Raw genomic sequence first — 20,788 nt, 5'->3', positions numbered from 1 at the left:
AACCTGGGAAGGTAGCCCGTTTAGGAGAAGGAAAACTCTGATCCTAAACCTCCACTGCCTTGTGGGATATAGCTTTAGGAGACGAAAAGGCTAAGGAGTAAACCCTACACAAATCCAGAGTGGAGTCCCTAAAACAGTTAGACAGCACCTTGTATACCTCCTTCCGGCAACTCCTGCTGCCAAGTTGGTGCCAAACATCTTGCTGTGCTTTCCTTTGGACCACATCAGCGGGGCCAAGAGGGGGTCTAGTTGTCTGCCCAGGACCTCCATACATACTGCCCAGGGTTATGCTCCGGGGAGGTCACTTTGATGCTGCTAATGCAGTGGTTTGACTTAATCCCCAGAGGCCCATTCCATTGTCTCTTGAGACAGACAGGTGCCAACAAAAAAAGGACCAGTTTGCTCTGCTGTTTGGCTGGCAAAGCACTGCAAGGCCTTTAAGAACTGCTGTGCCTTGACTTCAAAGCATCCTCTTCGCAGCTTGTGCTCTTTTCATTGCTTTCTGTTTAGTGCAACAGGAGCATTCTTGATGAATAGCCCCATAATTGGATGTGCAGTTCCTTTCAGCAGGGGTCTTTGATTACTGGTACACTGATAGTTTTTATTTTTGAAATTGCACTATTTCCCTCTGAAAGAAAAATAATAATAAGAAAACTATGAAGGGAAATGGGGTGGGGGGAGGGAACACACACACACACACACACACACACACACACACACATTTGGATCAGGAACTGAATTATTACAGAACAATCAAGAGGTCAGTTAATAAGCAATGATGCTACTGTTCCAAACAAGAAACAGAAAGAGGCAGCAAAAGTAAGGAGGCAGCTAATAATTAACATTGTGGTGAGTTCTTGCTGGACAGGAATTACTTCTGACAAAACAAGGATCTTGGCATAAAATAGCACCCTACCCCATCTCCCCCAATATTTCCTCCAGGTGGTCTTCATCCTGCCACCCTTCCACTCAAGAGTGTTGGCTGTCCTCTGTCATCAGTGCATCATCCCTTTATATGCATAATCTCTCTCCTGCTTTCCCTCCAGGACCCCTCTCTCCCAAGCTCTCCTTCCGCCTTGAGATCGACCGGAACAGGATGAGGCACCGAGGAGTGTTTAAGAATGACACAAAAGTCACAGATGGGGTGAAGGAACTCTCTCTGGGAGAAGTGTGCATACAGGAGAGCATTATATTCAAGGTAAATGGAGGGTTGTCCTCATTTCCATGAAGCTTCACCTAGGGTGAGATATGGCAGCTGTCCACACAGGCATCTATTGCGTGTTGCTGAAGATGCGGCTGCTTCTGGGGTGGGTGCCCAAGAACCCCTCCTACGAGAGTTCTGGCTTCAATATCTGCAAGGGTGATTTGTGAGGTTATCTGCCAGCTGCCTCCATTCCCTTTCAGAGCTGCATTGAGGATTACATATCGCCTATCAAGCTCTTTATGAACTTCTCTCTCGGGCGTGACAACAACCCTGACAATGGACACCCCAGACTTGTTCTGAGCCCCCTAAGTAACACAGCGATGGTGGAGGTGAGAGAACTCCTAGTACCTTGAAAGTAGGATTACAGGGGCCACCCAGGTGGCCTTTCTACTCTGCATTCACGATGATTTGTGGTCATGATCGTAATGGGGCGGTTAGACACCATCCTGGTTTGTACCTGCAAAAAAAAATTGGGATTGGGTTTTCGTTTCCAGTCATTGCATGTCCTGTGAATTCCAGCTGAAATACTGTAACTTTTTATGCTGCAAATGTTTTCAGGGTGTTGTTGTTGTTGTTGTTGTTGTTGTTGTTGTTGTTGTTGTTGTCGTCCTCCTTCTGTTACACTATAGTGCAAAAGTGCCCCTCCAGATGGCAATAATGCAATTCCAATTGGGAAGCATTGCAGAAAACTTAATAAAGTGGAATGTTGTGTAAGAGCTGTTTGACAGTGGGACGGACTCCCTCGGGAGGTTTTGTGGCCATCCATCATGGATACTTTAGTTGAGATTCCGGCATTGCAGGGGTTGGACTAAATGGCCCTTGGGGGTCCCTTCCAACTCTATGATTCTATTATTCTAACATTAGCCACAACCCATATCTATTCTGTGTCTTCCCTCTTCTTATGAAACAGTCTGCTATGATGTAAACCCCCCCCCAAAGAAATCCTAGCTTAGATCCAAATGGAGAAAAAGAACAACTTAGGCTGTGTACACATTAGATGCTTGAAACACAGTGGAGCCATTTCCCCCCTGACCACAGTGCTTCAAGTCCCTATTTTTATGTTGCTGTGTACAGCAAGCAGGGGGAAATGATGTCTTTACCTGATGCACATTAGCTGATGGCTTTCGCTGTGCCTGCAGCCTCCCGGCTCCAATCCAATGAAGCTGCCATCTGCGCATGTGTTGTCATCTGCACATGTGCAATGGCTGTCTGAAATGCTCATGCCCCAGCCTAACCACTGCTTACGGTTTTCAAATTGGATGGGAGCTGGCTTGAGGGGAACATGCACCAAACAGCAGTGTTTCCCAAGAAGCTACAGGATACAGAGGGGTTGTGGCTAATGTCATGGGTACTCCTCAGCTTCAGACATCTGTAGTGAGAGTGCACAGGGGCCAAAGCCAATGGTGGTGTGTGTACACAGCCGTAGCTTCGTTTTAAGCTGCCTGCACACAACCAATGACATGTTGCAGAATACATTGGCGATGAAACGAAACAGAAAACCAGTGTGAAAGGACTCATAGACCAGGGGGTGGGGTGGGCAAGTCTTGTCTTGACCACAGATTCTCAGGGAAGGAAATGGGATTTAATGGGTTTGGGCAAAGGAACTGGGCACATAAAGCAAAATTTGAGACTGACGCCTGCAGTATGCAGTGGAGGCTTTTCCTCTGGGATGTGCAGAAAGAAGTACAAACTCTTCTGCATAAGAACGTGCATGAAAACAGCTTTATCTGTTCCCAGTAGCTAGAGCTAAAGGGCGAGGGGAATGTATGGGATCTCATGGTTTGGAGCGAGCAGGCCGGAGGTCTGGGAATGGGGCAGAGCCTAACTGTTTTCAGCAGGAAGAGGTACAGTAGCTTGTTCAGAAGATGTTGCATATTACCGTAACTGTTCTAATATTCTTGGTTCACGTGTTAGATTCCTTTTGACAAGCACTGCGGGGAAGATCAGGTGTGTCATGCTGACCTGAAACTCTCCTTTCACAATTCAGGGTATGTTGAACATCCTTGATGCTAACAGTCACTGATGCTTGTAGTGTAGGAAAACAAATTAAAAGTGGTAGAGGGAGGTCAGGTCTGAATTTTTGCAATAATAAGTCTTAGCATATATGCCAGCATATTTTAAGTGCCGAGAGTTTTAAATTCGTATACTTTATAACAACAATCCTTCCAATAGTGGTCTCCTGTCAGCATTGAGCGTTGGCTGTCCTAGCTGGAGACTGATAGGAATAGGAGTCCAACAACACTTGGAGGGCAACAGATCGGTCACTTCTGCTCTAAAGGATTGTAGATAGGGGCTGAGGCTGAGAGTGTACTGTGCTTGGTATAGCTAAACTACAAAATTGTAATGTCTCTAGGAACCAAAGTGTTCCCTGACTGTGTTGCAGGGAGGGAAGCCATTCTGGAGAACACCATTTAAATCTAGGGCAGTGGCCATTTTGAGTTAAGCCGTAGCAAGACTTGCACGGTGTTCTGTGAACTTTGTCCCCTGCTTTAGTTTCCAACAATATTATTTTACAAAGCTTACAGCAGTAAATTTAAAACTTACCTTGGTTTTATACTACATTAACACTGTGGCTTCTACCAAAGAATGCTGAGACTTAATTTGGTGAGGCTGCTAAGAATGGTCTTTCAGAGATCTTTAGTCTTTTTCCCATCATAGTATTACACCTCCCAATATTCCCTGTTTTGAGTCGGCTAAATGTAGGTATGCCCTATGGCAGCCTTCACCAACCCAGCGCCCTCTCAATGCTTTGGACTGTTCAGTGGGCAGCTGGATGGTGAAGACGGCCTTGCGACTCCGTTGTGAGTTTGGGGCAGAACTGAGACTCAAAGGCTACACCAGTTTCCTAGCGCATTCAACAGTCCCACCTCCCAGACTCAGGAACTAATCAGCTAATCAGCTTGTCTACCCAACATCCTCTTGATCAGGTCTCAGGAGCTGGTTGTGTTTCCTGGAAGAGACTTGGACATGAGCTTGGAGCTGGAGAACCGCAAAGAGGATGCCTACTTCGTGACCCTCCACGTGCCTCACATACCGGGCCTCTCCTTTCGCAAAGCTTGGGTGGTAGGTATTCCCTCCGCAAAAGGGGCACTGGAACTGGATGGGGCTGGCTTCAGATTTGAAGGCTTCCTAGAGCCTGGTCTGATCACACACACACACACACACACACACACACACACACACACAACCCCTTTCCCCCGCATTTTTGGCAGCAGTGACGAAAAGAATTAAACAAGAAGAAAATGTAGTGGTATGGTGGGCACAGATGCTTAAATTGTTCTCTTCCCAGCCCAGGACCTTAATGGAAATGCACTTAGCTCCCTCCCAAGGGGAGTCCTCAACTTTTCACACCAAGCGAGCTGCAAGAGAACTTCAAAATGGAACCCATAGGCCACATGCTGCCTTGTTGCACATGCGGGGAGAGGAGCAAAGCCAAAAATTGACTCTCCCCCCCCCCCCGCCGCCGCCTTTGCGCTGCCTTCCCAAAGCCACCTAACCAAGGTGCCAGGCTTTGGGAAGGAGGTGTGAGGCTTTGGCAGGTTCTTAGAGCCCTCCCAACTCCTTCCAAAGCTGATAAAGCACTAGTTAGGCTTTGGGAAGAAAGCTGGACCTTTACCCTCATTTACCCGCTTTGGGAATGCAGTGCAAGGGCTTGGGGGTTTCAAATGTTGCAGAGAGCCACCCAAAAAAGCCTTGCAGGTCACAGACTAAAAGAGCTTACGGTAGCCTGCCCCACTGGAGGCAAAAAGTCCTCTGATGTCTCCCCCCACCCCCCACCCCGCTTGGACTTCATAGGCAGCAGTACTCTGCTACAAGCAGCACCTGGTGGCTAAGGCTAGCTTTGACTTATCACAAGTCCCTGGAACGACGTTATGTTAAGAAATTAATATGACAGCTGGGCTCAGCATGCTGGGTCATTTTTTCAACAACAACAAAAGGGATGCTGACTAGGGCAGGTGTTAGCAACCCAAGGCTGCCAGATGTTGACATCAACCCTGAACTTGCTCCACCCTTTCTCTTCTCACAGTCCAACGCTCTGCTCATCATGGGCTGTGATGGGCTACTGGATAGCCAGCACCTCAAGGGTCTCTCTTGCAATATCAGCCATCCTGTCTTCAAGAGCAATACTAAGGTGAGCATGCGGTGACACTGGCAGCTGGCACTCCCTCCCTGCTCAGCCATGAAACTCCATGGGCGACCTTGGGCCAGTCACAGTCTCTTAGCCTAACCAACCTCAAAGGGTGGTGGAAAGAGGAAAGAGGGTTAACATACGGTCTCTGGATAGCTTTTTCAGTATTATAGTAAAGATTGCGATTTAGGAACAATGAATTGGCTTGACAAATAATTAAGCAATAACTAGAGAAATTACAACGAGTGAATCAGATGCAGAAGTTTTTGTTTGCTTAATAAAAAGCAAGAAAATAAGATATTGTTGGTAGCTTATTGTCAGTTTTAAGAAGTGTAATTAGTTTTCTGTTGTGCCTTGATGGATATGTATGTGAATTTTTAGAAACTTGAATCTTTTTGGCATGTGTGGGGATGGGGGTTGAGGATAACAAGCAGAAGCACAGTGAGTGCAGGAGGAGCTCGCCAGGACAGCAGGAGGAAAGGGGGAGACTTTGAGAGCAGGAGATGCTGGGTGCAGCAGATGCCCCATCTGTGAGTGCTTCAGGGAGATCATTTGCAACAAATATAGGGGAGAGGAAAGCTGAGAAGGCACAGCACAGGCAGTGGCTTCCGATCAGAAAGGAAGCACATTTTTTATCTTCCTTTCTTCATAATTCTGCAGTGTTCTCTTTCTTGAAAAGTGCTGCAACTGCCTCTTAAAGACATCCACCAGCATAGAATTGAAAAGAAAAGAAAGCTGTTGTTTCTTACTAGAGTTTACATTTCAAGATGCAATGAGGATCCTTCGTTCTGCATGAGGGGGATGGGGTCAGCACTCTAGAGAGCGAGGGAGGGAGAGAGGGAGACAGGCAGCAAGTGCCATGAATTGTCTCACTTTTGATCTCCCTCCTCCATTGCAGGCTTTAATTCAGCTCAAGTTTAGCATCCTCAGCAACAGCTCCTGGGGAGATTACTTGGAGATGAAGGCAAATGTCACAAGGTAAGTGTATCCTCCCTCCCACCTTAAAATAGGTGTGTAGAAGAAGAGATTTCAGCAGGTGAAGCATGTCATGCAAAACACCTCTGCTGCTTTCCCCTCTGCTACCTAGCTGTTAAGGGCATAGGTGCCCTGTCGACTCACTTTTTTCTCAGAGTAGACCCACTGAAATTAACGGACCTAAGTTAGTCATACTTGTGGGACGCGGGTGGCACTGTGGTCTAAACCACTGAGCCTAGGGCTTGCTGATCAGATGGTTGGCAGTTCAAATCCCGCGACAGGGTGTTGCTCGGTCCCTGCTCCTGCCCACCTAGCAGTTCAAAAGCATGTCAAAGTGCAAGTAGATAAAGAGGTACCGCTTCGGTGGGAAGGTAAATGGCGTTTCCGTGTGCTGCTCTGGTTTCGCCAGAAGTGGCTTAGTCATGCTGGCCACATGACCTGGAAGCTGTATGCTGGCTCACTCGGCCAGTAACGTGAGATGAGCGCCGCAACCCCAGAGTCTGACACGACTGGACCTAATGGCCAGGGGTCCCTTTACCTTTACCTTTAGTCATACTTGAACGCAACCCATAGGTGTCTAGAAGAATAGTTATTTGCAAGTTTTTGTTACAGAATTTCCTGCCTGGGTATGGGTGCGGAAGTCAGGGCCATTTCTGGGGTGGCAGGTGAAAGGATATTTTGCATTTTCTTGACATCTGTCTCTGTCTTGTAGCGACAACAACGTGAATGAGACTCTTGACACCGGGGCCAGTCACACCATCCCTGTCCGGTACCCCATCAACATCATTGTCAAGGAGTAAGAGACAAGCTGTTGTTTCCCCTTCTCATCTGACCACTTAGGCTGAGGGTAGAGCTTGAGAATTGTAACCAGGGCTGGGGGTATGCTGTGATTCCATGTCAGTGATGTGCATGCCTAGAATTTGTTACTGGGTGCAGAATCCAGTATCCTGAACATTCCAGCTTTGTGTGTTGTGTGTGTGTTTCTATATGGGAGGGGGGAAATCCCTCCGCAGAGAAATCTGTGCTTTGTAGAAGGCTTGGCTGGATACTTCCTCCCTGACATCATAAGTTTTTTTTTTATGTGGGGGGATTTGGTGGTGCTGGTGGTGGCCCAGACACTTAAGTATTACATCCTTTGCTGCCTCCATGAATGCAAGGTCTAAGAGGTAAAGTACACAATACACAAGGAATCTATGAATAGAACTGGTAATTTTCAATGAAGCCACAGGAGACTCCCAAGATTTTAAAGATGAGTGTACATGTGTTTAGAGGAAAGAGTTATTTTAGCTCTTTTCTCCCACACCATCTTCCCAAACAAAACAATTTCATCTGCTCCATCAGTTTGTTTATTTCTCCATATTTAAGTTCCCCCACCCCTTCCAGGGCTGCTCACACAGCTGTGATTTACGTCACAAAAATATGCACATTAAACTGCATTCGCACTGTGTCTGGCCACTACGACAGCTGAAGATAAAACATCTCTTCTTGGTAACAAGAAAACCAGGCTCCTTTTCTGCTCCCTAGCGAGTAGTGTAGGTGGACTGAGACTTTTGTGGGGGCAGCAATGTGGGCACAGATAGGTTGTGGTAACAATGAGAAACACCTGGTGGCGCCTTGCTGACTTCGCTGCCACCATTGTAGGGTCACAGGCTGCAGCAATTGTGCTCCTTGGGGTTGGGCTCCCTGCTTCTGTTCTTCACCTCCCTCATCTCTGCTTTTTCTCCCATGCAGGTCAGAAACATCCAGCCACTATGTGAACTTCACTTCCCAACGTCAAGAAAACAAGACCGTGACACACACGTATGAAGTGAGTGAGAAACTACTAACCACACAAAAAAAGAGTTCACTAAAGCTCATGCCATAATACATTTGTGAGTGAGTACGAACAATACACTTAAAGCATGCGGCTTCCCCCAAAGAATCCTGGGAACTGTGATTTACCCCTCACTGAGCTACAGTTCTCAGCACTCTTAACAAACTGCAGTTCACGGGATTCTTTGCACGGAAGGCAGGTGCTTTAAATGTACAATGTACAGACAGATGTCATTTTGGCTGCAGGAGACTAACATGGCCTTCTGGCCCTCACCTGGGCAGCCCTGCTGGGACCCAGAGGGTCTCTGGAACACAGGAGCATGAGATTCTGCCTTTTACTGAATCAGACCACTGGCCCATCTTACTTGATACTGTCTGAACTGACTGGCAGCAGCTCTCCAGGGTTTCAGGCAGCGTTCGGTCTCAGTGCTACACGGAGATGCTGGCGATTAGACCTGCCTGCAAAGAAGATGCTCTACCACTGAGCTACATATGACGCTTCCCTAAACTGAATCTGCTGATTGAAGTAGACGGTGCTGATCTAGAGGGTCCCTTAGTCTGACTTGGATAGAAGGAGCTGCTTTTACTGTATTTGCTACTGCTCCCTTACTGCTACTTATCACCACCCCAGCTCACTGAGCCTGGATAGCTCAGTTGGTCAGAACAGGTGCTGATAATGCCAAGGTTGCCGGTTTGATCCCTGTATGGGACAGCTGCATATTCTTAAATTGCAGGGGTTTGGACTAGAACAGTGGCTCCCAATTAGCTAAGTGCTGTGGAACCCCTACTTTAGAAATTTTTGATATCTCTATTGTGGTTTTTGTTAATGTGAATGGTGCCAGGGAACCCACCAATTGGGAACCACTGGGCTAGAGGATCCTCAGGGTCCCTTCCAACTCTGCAATGCAATGATTCCTTGATTTTCTGAAGTTTAATTCATTGAGTCTCCTTAGTCACTCTCTCCTTTTCCCCTCTCCCCTTCCTGCAGCTAACAAACCGGCCCTTGGGTGCTTTCACACCTCCTGCACTTTCGGTGATCGTGAAGGTGCCAACCGCCTTACCTGCCGGGCTGACCTGGGAGGTGGATAACATCCGAACAGTAAGTAGGATATAAAACAACAGGGCAGGGACAGCTAGCAGGTGTAAAAGATGGAAGCTCAGCACCCCCTAGTGCTAGCTTTTGGGTGGCTAAGCAATGGGTGGGGGTCGCCCACATACGGTAATTCACCATAGGGGAAGTGAAGGATGATCAAGCAACCCATTGAAAAGATGGGACCAGTAATTTTAAGCTTCCATATTTTTTGGATGGTAACAAACACAAATTTTTCTCCAATTCCTAGGTTCCCCCTGCAGTGTGCCAACCCATGGAAACAGAGAATAGCATAAAGGTCCAAGTCAAGTTGACTGAGGTAGATTGTCTCTGCACAAGAGCACTTATTAAGGATTATGTCTCAAAGCCTGCTGCAAGTGTGTGTGTGTGGGGGGAGGGATTCAGTTCAGTTCACATTTAAAGGAAAACTTGCCTAATTTGCACTTCCGAAACAATAAGCAAACTGAAACACAGCCATTTGCACTTCTCCGAATTTTGCCGTGCAGTTTTCTGACCCAGTGATGTGTACAAAAATGCACACACGGGGGTAAAGTGTGTATAGGAATGCAAATATTTTAGTGATGACTGATAAAAATGCTTTATTTTTAGGGATAATTGTTTTGCATGAAATTCTGCATGGAATTGCATATTAGGAGAATAATGTGGTACTGTTCAGTTCTAGAGTTGTAGCTACTCCTGAAAACTAAGGTTTCTTAAGTGTGGATGGGCGCTTTTAAAAACTCCTCTGCTTTCTTCCTAGCAATGTGCGGCCGGCACTTACCTCACCTACAAGTGTGATCTTGGACAGATCAATTCCTCCGTAATCCATATCACTGGGTTGATGTATACCCAAAGCAAAATTGAGGTAAAGGCTTGGAATGGTCCGTAAAGGGTTACTTGCGGCAAATGTCAACTCCTGGGGCATGGGTTTTTAGAGGTGGAAGGTAAGAGAATGGGATCCTTTCCCTGCGAGTCCCTCATTCCAGTTTATTCGAAGCACTAATATTGACGCTGGGGTGGGGGCAATACATTCAACACAGCGGTGATAAAGGAAAGACATAATGAGCCCATTATGAGAAGAAGAAGAATTACTATTTGCACTGCTACAGGGTGCTTTTGAATTTTAAGAATTCTCAAGTTTTTCAAGCTCTTGAAGGAGTGCTTCTGCTCTGAAATGTATTGAGCTACAGTACGTTTTGCACCAGTGAGCACTGGAGCTGGTTCTCCTTTTAGTCTTCTGTAGTGGGTACTAGCGACTCGGCAATCAAAGGTGTAGGAGCTCTGTCCTCTTTTTACATCTAGCCACTCTAAGCTCGGTATTGGCTTCAGTGATTAGCAGCCACCCTCCATGGTTTTGGATAGAGGTATTTTCTCAGCCCTGTCTAGAGATAAAGGGTCTTGAACATGGGACTGCCTGCATGCAGACTATGTGCTCAGTCACTGAGCTCCACCAGCCCCTCTGTACTTTTGTTTTCAATTAAATTTAACATAAATCATGCAAACGGCATGGCATCCATTCCTTCCGGTCAGACATGTTGCATTCCTGCTGTGATGTTCTTATTATAGATTTATTGTTACCATGGCACATGTGGAAATCTTTTGAGTGGCCTCCTTATACCTCCCCAAGTCACTCACCAAGATAATATGACTTCAGTTTAGTTGGTGCAGCAGTAAGTGCTTGAAAATATTGTTCTTTCTTTAAAGGTGGGATTTTCTGCATGTGAATGATCCTGCCCAGCATGGTCTAAAACGAATTGTCCGTTTCTCTTACCTTGCAGAAGACAACTCAGTTCAAGTTTTGCACAGCCCTGTGGTTTACGTTTGATACGACAAGATACACAAATTTCTACCCGACTGAATTTGCCCAATTTCAGGTAGTGCATGCTGCAGGAATTGCTTCTTTTTCTCCCTTTCTGCAGATTTACCTGTATTGCTTGCAGGATTTCATAGCGTTACTTCTACCATAATCTTCTCTGTCCAAGTGATTTCCTTACAGAACTGTTTACAAGATTGCTCCCTTACCCTATATTATTTCATAATTAAAAGGCTTTTTGTCCTCTGGAAGTACATTATAGACACTTTCAGACAGGCTGCTTATTCACAAAAATTTGATCATTAACCCACACTTTCTAGTGTAATTATCTTGTCACTTTTCTAAATTGCACTGGAAAGTGTGAGCTACCAACCCAATGCTGGCTATGCTGTATCACCTCTCTGCAAGCATACCAGGAGGAATGTCTAGAAGCTCCCAAAATATAACTATAAAAGGTAGGTTTTTCTTATTGCATATGTTTCTGAGAACAATATTTGTTGTTGTTGTTCAGTCGTTCAGTCGTGTCCGACTCTTCGTGACCCCATGGACCAGAGCACGCCAGGCACACCTATCCTTCACTGCCTCTCGCAGTTTGGCCAAACTCATGTTAGTAGCTTCGAGCTTCGAACAATAGCTTCGAACAATATTTAACCCACTTTTAATTTTTTTTAATTAATTAATCAAACTGGAGAGAATCCCCATAAATTAGAATACCGTAGTCTAAATTGTTCAATCACCTTAAGTGTATATTCTATCCTTTTTCTTTTAACCAATCCTTAAGTCAATCCGGTTTTGAGAACAAAATGCTTTCTAGAGTGTTGAAGCAGTTGTGCATCTTGAGCTGCATAGCTTCCTTTCTATTAGATTCATTGTGTTTTTAAAGCTACCTCTTTCCCTGCCTAAATCTTCTTTAGCTTTCTTTAGCAATAAAAAAGATTGCAGGTGTGCAATGATCACTGTAGCTTCACAGATACAGCTTCATGTCGCCTTTGCTGTATCAGGGCATCTTGCTTTAGTTGCCTTTGTTCTTAACCTTGACTATGTAATAGCTGAAACAAAGTAAGATACACTGAAATAGAAGTCACCAGACCCTTTTATATAGTGAGAGAGTGAGGAGGGGTATGCCTTTGCTAGAGAAAATACAGGACTGGCCTGGCATGCCAGTCTTGAGACCTTTCCCCTGCTGATTTGGCTCCTTCAGAACTAGGCTGTCTCAAACCCACTGCAACCAGTCACGATATGTGTGCTTTCTCTCTCTCTCTCTCCCTGCTCCCTAGGTTGCTGAGGTGGAGATGATTCATGTGATGAACTACCTCCCTGTTATAATAGGCAGTGCTGTCGGAGGTTTGTTCTTGCTAATTCTCATCATTTTATCACTTTACAAGGTAAGATTTGATGTACATCGGGAATCCTGGGTTAGTAGGAGTAGAGCTGAGAGCTCAGCTCATTTTTTAGGCAATTTAGCAGCAACAGTTTTATCAATAGTTTAAATCTGCTTCTGTTGAGATCCACATGTTCATCTTGAAGTCACAGCAAAGCTGTCTTCTATTATATCAGACTGCTGGTCCGTTTTTAGCTAAGTGCTGCCTATGCTGGCCGGCAGTGACCACCCCACCCCCCAGACATTTTCTCTGTGCTGCCTGGAGATGGAAGGGTTTGAACCTGGGACATTCTGTATGTAAAGCATGTGCTCTATCTCTGAGCTATGGTTCTTTTCTAAATTTGGCTCTATTCAAACTTGGGTAGCTGTCCTCAGCATGGGGTGGTGGGTGGGAATCAGATTCTGCATTTATACCATTCTTATACCAAGTTAGATTCCTGTAGGATTTGATAAGTTACACAGAATGCTAGTGCCATTTTGCTGGTGGTCCTAGAATACGATGCAATAAGTCCTGGCCATGTCCAGTCATGGGGATAGTGGTCCAGGGAGCGGCTCCAGGGGCGGAGAAAGGACGGGGCATTGAGGGCGGGCCGGCCCATGTTCTGCCCTGGAGGGGGTGACGCTTGAGGCCCCGCCCCCATGATCGGCGACTCCCATGCCGAGCCCAAAAACCTCGCTTGGCGCGTGGCGGGGGCTGGCTTGCTTGTTTGCTTGCTCGACTGTTGCACGCTTTCCTTTTTGGGGGGTTGGTTTGGTGTGCGCTTGCTTTGTGCTGGGCCCTGAGCGGCTCAGAGCACACCAACTCCTCTGTGGTTCATTTTATAAAAGTGTTAGCAATCTATTCAGGTGTTTTACAAAGAAAATATTGTAATGTTTTGGAAACAGTTTTATTAGGTAGACTAGCACACATTTTCTAACTGATGTATGTGTTATATGTGCCTGCTTTGGTTGTCTTTAGACTTTTTATCACAAGACTTCTTACAGGAAAGGGAGGATAAAAAAATCCATGGATATTTTCACAGTGAGCTTCAGCACCTCAGTTCTAAATAAATAAATAAATCCTGTGGCAGAATAAACTTAACTTTATGCCTCCCGGGGCTTGAGTAAATAAATTGGCGTAATACATTTTGATATCATGGTTCGGGCTTTTCTGCTTCCAGAACATAGATTCCACCCCTGAAGAGACTGTATTGGATCATGGCTGTTGAACAACCACCTCCTTTTTAAAATGATCATCCATGTGGTCCAGCCAAAGTTAAGCCATTTTTACGCTCCATACATATGAATGGCAGAGAGTGCTTAACTGATCCTTCCAATCAATTAAACTTAACATGAGCTAGATTGTGCTGTTATTACCACATCTCATTTGTAAGTGTACTAAGTACTTTACAACAACCCTGTGGGACAAACCAGGCCATTTTAAATGCTTGGAATATGGAACAAGCTTCAATCACATGACCAGACTAACCTCACTTAAGAAAATCCATGCAGGAGAGAGAAACCATAAAAAGCAATTCTAGAGTTATCTCCCGCTTGGACTACTGCAATGCGCTCTACATGGGGCTACCTTTGAAGGTGACCCGGAAACTGCAATTAATCCAGAATGCGGCAGCTAGACTGGTGACTGGGAGTGGCCTCCGGGGCCACATAACGCCGGCCCTGAGAGATCTACATTGGCTCCCAGTACGTTTCCGAGCACAATTCAAAGTGTTGGTGCTGACCTTTAAAGCCCTAAATGGCCTCAGTCCTGTATACCTGAAGGAGCGTCTCCACCTCCATCATTCAGCCCGGACACTGAGATCCAGCGCTGAGGGCCTTCTGGCGGTTCCCTCATTGCGAGAAGTGAGGTTACAGGGAACCAGGCAAAGGGCCTTCTCGGTAGTGGCGCCCGCCCTGTGGAACGCGCTTCCATCAGAGGTCAAGGAAATAAGCAGCTATCCTATTTTTAAAAGGCATCTGAAGGCAGCCCTGTTTAGGGGAGTTTTTAATATTTAATGCTGTATTGTTTTTAACACTTGATTGGGAGCTGCCCAGAGTGGCTGGGGAAACTCAGCCAGATGGGCGGGGTACAAATAAATTATTATTATTATTATTATTATTATTATTATTAGATACTAGGCAGATGTCTGCTGTTTCTAGGAACTCTTCTGAATGTAAGACTTTTGTGGGTGAGCTGTAAGTTTGTTTGGATCCTGAGCAAGAACATGGAGGCTGAAAGGGTGTCAGAAGGAAAATGATATTGATTTATATATATTAGTGACTTTGTACAGTATTAATGTAACATTTTTATATGTAACTGGGTGTTTTTGTAATATTTTGTTTAAATTGTCTGTTATTGCTTAAACTTTTTGTGTGCCAGTTAGAGATGTTTAAAATATTTTATAATAATAATAAAAATAAAATAAAATAATAATAATAATAATAATAATAATAATAATAATAATACTCTTTAACTGGGTTAGGGCCTGGACTAAACTGAATCACATCAATGGCAACCCTGTCGTAATTCCCATTCCACCTTAACAACAGACTGAGGATGGGAGCTTATCACATGTATAGTGTTCCAGTGTGCTGCTGGGAACTTCCGTTCCTCAGTCTGTACTTTCTCTTTCGTTTTCCGAACATGAAGGAGACTGCACGTATGTTTTTTTGTCCTCATGTTCGCCTAATAAATGCCTGGCTTTCTGAAGTTAGGTCTCTGGTTTCTGCTGCTGCTCCAGGGCTTTGAAGTTCGACCGGCAGTTCGGCCGGGGGTGTTTGGGCCAGCAGGGAACATGCCCGTTGTTCCCGTTTCCCTGGACAAATTACAACAACTGGGTTATGGGCCCAGATTAACAGCACTGAAACAGAGGTATGTGGAGGAGCGAAACAAGCATGAATCCCGGTCGGCGGCTAGAAGACTTTGATGTCTGTGCCAAGCGTAATTAAGGCCGGAGGAAAGCAGGTCGTAAATCTGCTGAGATAGTGAAGCTGTAAAATAGCCTCTAGCTGGCTGAAGTGTGCAGTGAAAGCAGAAATGGATCTTTCTGATAGAGCGATGGGGGAAAACCACTGTCCACAATTAAACGGACAGAATTATCAGACTTGGGCAGTCTATTGTGAAGCTCAATTAAGACGGCATGCAGTATGGCACACTGTGAAAGACGCAGCCCCTACTCCTGTAACTGCTGCATGGTCATCGGCTGACTCGAAGGCAATGGGGTTGATTGTCTTATCACTATCTCCGGAGGAGCTAATAACGATAAATGGCAAAGTCTCTGCTCGAGAGATGTGGGAATCCTTAAGGACCACCCATATGAGAAAGGAGGCGGGGTCTGTGCTTCTCTACTTCAGAAAGCTGCACACTAAAAAGCTTGAGCCAGGGGGTGATGTGAGAGCCCATATCTTGGAGTTATTAAGACTGAGACAGGAATTGGTGCACAGAGGGTTCAATGTGCCAGAAGATTTATTTTCTGTGTTGATTTTGGACTCTTTGGATCAAAGCTACAGTGCGATAGCCAGCCAGCTGGCAACCCTTCCTGCACAAGAGCTAACTGCAGCCAAAGTAACTGCAGTCCTGCAGAATGAATATGATCGACGCAACGCAGCAGCTCCTGATTGCCCACTTGAGGGGGAGCAAGCAGCCACGTCGTCTGGTACAGCGTTGCAGCCACCAGGGGGTGCTAAGGCCTTATCAGCTGTGAGATGCTGGAACTGTGGAGTTCAAGGCCACGTCCAACGAGTTTGTCCCAAGGCTAAAGGCAAGCAAAAGCAAAAGTCTGCAGATGGCAAGAAGACGGGGACCCGAAGGTCAAAGAATGTGCAAAACAAGGTTTTTGTTGCACGAACAGATACTGCAAAGACTGAAGGCAGATTTGTTGTGGATTCAGCAGCAACACGCCACATCTGCAAAGATCGGCAACTGTTTGTTTCCTGCAAGCCGCAGGATGGCAAGATACATCAGGCCGATGGAACTTCAATCCGGATTGCTGGAGAAGGCCAGGTGGAACTCCGGAGTTTGCAGTCAACTATCACCAATGTACTGTATGTTCCTGAGTCATCTGAGAACCTACTGAGTGTTCCCCAGCTCACAGAGAAGAATTTCGACGTTCTCTTTAGGAAGGGCCTCTGTGTCATCAGCAAGGACGATGAGGAACTCTTGCGTGCTGACTATATGAACAATTTATTTCAAATTGCTTATGATGTTGATAATGTGCAGAATGATGATTCTTGTTGTGTGGCGAGTGCTAACAAAGTTCTCCATGCAGATTGTATACACACTCACCACAGGAGATTTGGTCACATGTCCTGGCAGACGCTGACCAAAATGCCAGAAGTAGTTGAGGGTCTAACCATTAAGCCCTGTAAATTCTACATGAAGTGCAAATCATGTGCAGAGCACAAAGTGAGGGTGGCTCCTAAGGGCAAGGTATCTGGCAGGCAGGCTTCAAAACCCTACCAGATTGTCCATGCAGACCTAGTTGGTCCATTAGCGCCCTCTCTTGGTGGAGCAAAGTACTTTATGGTTTTGATTGATTCTTACTCTAGATTCATTCATGTGTACTTGCTCAAACAAAAGTCAGATGCATTTTCCAAGTTCAAGGAATTCTATGCTTGGTTGAGAAATGCCCATGGAAAGCAAATACAATGTCTTTTTACTGACAGAGGAGGCGAATTTACTTCTCAGCAGTTTGAGGCTTTTCTGACTGAGAAGGGAATCCAACATGATCTAGCTTGTCCACGATCCCCATGGGAAAATGGACTTTGCGAAAGAGCAAACCAGACGTTGCTACAGGGTATGAAGACTCAATTGCATGATGCAAATCTTTCAGAAGCGTATTGGGCAGAATCTCTAGCACATTTTGTTTATTCATATAACAGGAGGCTGTCTACACCCATAGGATGTACCCCTTATGAAAGGATGTTTGGCAAGAAGCCTTTTGTCAAGCACATGAGAATCTTTGGTTCTGATATGTGGGTACATACTCCACAGAGCAGCAAGCTCGGAAAGCGTGGTGTACATGGGATATTTGTAGGGTATGAGAAAGGTGCATACCGAGTTTACATGCCCGACACAAAAACAGTGCGATTCACCAGGAGTGTGGAGTATTGTGCCAAGTGGGGGGACAATGTGGGGATTTTTCAGAGTCATCCTGACACTGAGAAAGCAGAGGAAGCTGAGGATGGTGATCAGGTTTCAGATTCCGATTCAGTGGGAGGTGCTGGTGCTGCTGATAGCGACAGCGATTCAACAGATTACCAGAGTGCCAAAGCCTCAATTAGACCATCAGATGAGTCTGATGCTGAATTGGAAGAACCACTGTTCACCATTGGCAGTGTTTCTCCTAAGAAGGAGAAGGAGAAGGTGAAGGTTGAAGACTTGCGTCTGATGCGCCGTTCAGAAAGAGCCACGAAGGGCAAACGGCCAAAAAGGTTTGATGAGGAGTTTGCCAGCACAGCTACTGCTGTAGTTGGTAGCTCAAAGAAGGTATGGGAACCTTCGAGTTTTCAGGAGGTAAAAGAACTCTCCCCTGAGAATGCTGAGCCATGGCTTAAGGCCATAGATGATGAGCTTAACTCATTGGATAGGAACCAAACCTGGGAACTGGTTCCAGTAGTTCCAGGGATGCGACTGGTTGGGAGTAAATGGGTTTTTAAGGCGAAGACCGATCAAAATGGAAAGATTGTGAGGCATAAAGCCAGGTTGGTTGCCAGGGGTTTTTCCCAAGTACCAGGTCAAGATTATAACGAAACCTATTCCCCCACAGTCAAATATGAGAGTATAAGACTCATGCTCAAAATTGCTGCAGAGGAAAAACTTCACGTTTCCCACCATGACGTGAATACAGCATTTTTGTATGGGATTCTAGATGAAGAATTGTACTTACTTCCACCAGATGGAGTGCAAGTTCAGAAAGGGATGGTCTGTAAACTTAAGAAGTCCCTGTATGGTTTGAAGCAGAGTGCCAGATGTTGGAACACCAAACTTACAGAGACATTGCTCTCTCTTGGTTTTCACCAGGGAAAGGCAGATCCGTGTGTGTTCGTGAAAGGGGAGGGGCAACACAAACTGTATTGTGTTTGTTTTGTCGATGATCTTTTGTTGTTTTGGAAAGATCAAAAGGTATACCATAACACCCTAGCACAACTTAAACAACACTTTGAAATGAAGGATCTTGGCCAGGTATCCAACTACCTTTCTCTGCAGGTTGAGAAGGACCAGACAGGAAATTTTCTGGTTCACCAAACTCAGAAAATCACCGATGTGCTAAACAAACTTAAATTGACTGATGCAAATCCTGTGGATACCCCAATGGTAACAGGTTTTCAAAGAGATGAAAAAGCTGAGATGTTTCCTGACATATCACTGTATAGATGCATTCTGGGCAAACTAAATTTCATTGCCAGGTGCTCTAGACCTGATATTGCTGCGAGCACTAACCTGCTCAGCAGACATGCTAACAATCCGTCAGTCCAGGATTGGAAAGCTTTGAAACGCGTAGCTCGCTACCTAAAAGGGACAATGCACTACAGATTGAGATTCACCAGTCAGAAGACTGGAGGACTTGAAATTTTTGCAGATGCCAGTTTCGGAAGTGACACCACAGATGGTACAAGCACTTCTGGAGTATGCTACGTGTACAACCACTGTCTGTTTGACTGGCTGTGCAAGAAGCAGTCGACAGTAAGTTTAAGTTCTTGTGAGGCAGAACTAAATGCACTGTCATTTTCACTCATGGACTGTGAATGGTTAATACAACTGTTCAAGGACATCGGAGTCAATGTGACTTGTCCTGTACAAGTATACCAAGACAACAGGTCTTGTTTGGCTTTGCTTAATTCAGAGAGTTGCAAGCAAAGAACCAAGTACTTGCAGATTAAGTTACATCGTGCAAGGGAGTGTATCCGAAAGGGAATCATTCAGGTGTCGTACATGCCAGGTAATGAGATTCCTGCAGACTTGTTGTCTAAGCTAGTTAATAGAGAACAACTTCCCCCCCATTTTTTAAATTGTTTGCTCATTCAAGATACAGTGGTACCTCAGGCTAAGAACTTAATTTGTTCTGGAGGTCCGTTCTTAACCTGAAGCACCACTTTAGCTAATGGGACCTCCCGCCACTGCTGTGCCGCCAGAGCACGATTTCTGTTCTTATCCTGAAGCAAAGTTCTTAACTTGAAGCGTTATTTCTGGGTTAGTGGAGTCTCTAACCTGAAGCGTATGTAACCTGAGGTACCACTGTACCTGATGAGAAGAAACTGAGAAAAATAGAGGGATAAAGGTTTATATTTAGAAAGGTGGTAGATTTTGGGGGGGGGGGATCCCCTCCAAAGTTGAAGACCACTGCGATGGCCATCACAAAAACTTTACACTGGGTTTTGAAGTTGGGTCGTCTCCCATATCCAGATCAAGCATCTGCTAACAGTTTCCCCCTCCCATTTGTTTATAGTGTGGATTCTTCAAACGTAATTATAAAGAGATGATGGACCTTCAAGAAAATAATAACGCAGTAGATTTAGAAGACAATCCGGGGGGTGATACAGAGAAAGAAGCCAAACCAGACAGCAATGAAGGGAGCGACAGTGAAAAAGAAGCCAAAGAAAAAACAGAACTATTGAATGGAGAAGCCGATACCAAATGAATAGATCAGTCTCCTCCCCACAGACGGCAGTCAAGATAACTGGTCTAAATGTGCAGGGAAGGAATGAGTGACTTTTCTGTTGCCAACAAGGACTTATGCTCAACTTTTTATAATTTGCATACATGTTTCTTTGTGTGTGTTGGCATCCATCTGTCTCAAGAGGCAATAGAGTTCACCTCCTGGGGGTGAAGTCAAACTGTTTGCAAAGGTCCTGTTTTGGGAAATAGAGATGTGATGCATTTGTTTCTAGTGTTTCCACTCGTCTCCTTGGAATGATTGTTGTTGTCATCTGTATGCATTGGGGCTGCTGATCACAGGTGTATATAATGAAGTGGACAGAGAAAAGGAGTTGAAAGCAGGAATTGTGTTATTGTACTTCCCTAATGCCGCTTAATGAAAAGGGACAGACATTGGCCTTTTCCAGACTTTTAACAAAGACTCTATGAAGTGGCAACTGTGCAAATCAACTTAGTTTTTCCTCCGTTTTTAGAAATAATGTATTCCTATGCTTCTTTACTCAGAAGTAAATCCCACTGTGTTTCGTGGCTCTTATTCCCAAGTAAGTACCGGTATACACAGGATTGCAGCCAAAGGTTTTAAGAAGTCCAGTAAGTCACAATTCAGTTTACAAGAAATGATGGATTGTTTATGCGGCACCTGATTCCTTCAACCTCTGTGATACGCTAGGTTTGTCAACAGGTTACTTTTGTACTCACATTAACCAATTTTGACTAATTGTGTTTAAATTAAAACTATTACAGTGGT

The 20,788-nt window shown here is 45.2% G+C and overlaps 1 protein-coding gene across 2 annotated transcripts in view; it reads left to right on the top strand.

The window, feature by feature from the left end:
* The window catches only part of ITGAL (integrin subunit alpha L), a 50,193-nt gene extending 30,038 nt beyond the window's left edge, over positions 1 to 20,155 (top strand). Inside the window, exons 17-30 of one of the 2 annotated variants that reach the window (XM_033169900.1) lie at positions 1,047 to 1,198; positions 1,405 to 1,533; positions 3,119 to 3,192; positions 4,132 to 4,267; positions 5,232 to 5,336; positions 6,232 to 6,311; positions 7,021 to 7,104; positions 8,040 to 8,115; positions 9,109 to 9,219; positions 9,461 to 9,529; positions 9,971 to 10,075; positions 10,989 to 11,084; positions 12,301 to 12,408; positions 19,832 to 20,155. In XM_033169900.1, coding sequence (XP_033025791.1) covers positions 1,047 to 1,198; positions 1,405 to 1,533; positions 3,119 to 3,192; positions 4,132 to 4,267; positions 5,232 to 5,336; positions 6,232 to 6,311; positions 7,021 to 7,104; positions 8,040 to 8,115; positions 9,109 to 9,219; positions 9,461 to 9,529; positions 9,971 to 10,075; positions 10,989 to 11,084; positions 12,301 to 12,408; positions 19,832 to 20,023 — 1,517 coding nt within the window. In that variant the 3' untranslated portion in view covers positions 20,024 to 20,155. The remainder of the gene's footprint in view (positions 1 to 1,046; positions 1,199 to 1,404; positions 1,534 to 3,118; positions 3,193 to 4,131; positions 4,268 to 5,231; positions 5,337 to 6,231; positions 6,312 to 7,020; positions 7,105 to 8,039; positions 8,116 to 9,108; positions 9,220 to 9,460; positions 9,530 to 9,970; positions 10,076 to 10,988; positions 11,085 to 12,300; positions 12,409 to 19,831) is intronic. The other variant, XM_033169901.1, reaches the window with a different exon arrangement.
* Positions 20,156 to 20,788: the final 633 nt, after the last annotated feature.

Source organism: Lacerta agilis, chromosome 14, assembly GCF_009819535.1.
Source record: "Lacerta agilis isolate rLacAgi1 chromosome 14, rLacAgi1.pri, whole genome shotgun sequence".
NCBI lineage: Eukaryota > Metazoa > Chordata > Lepidosauria > Squamata > Lacertidae > Lacerta > Lacerta agilis.
The sequence above is the reverse complement of the archived record's forward strand: the minus strand, read 5'-3'. Positions and strand labels throughout refer to the sequence as shown.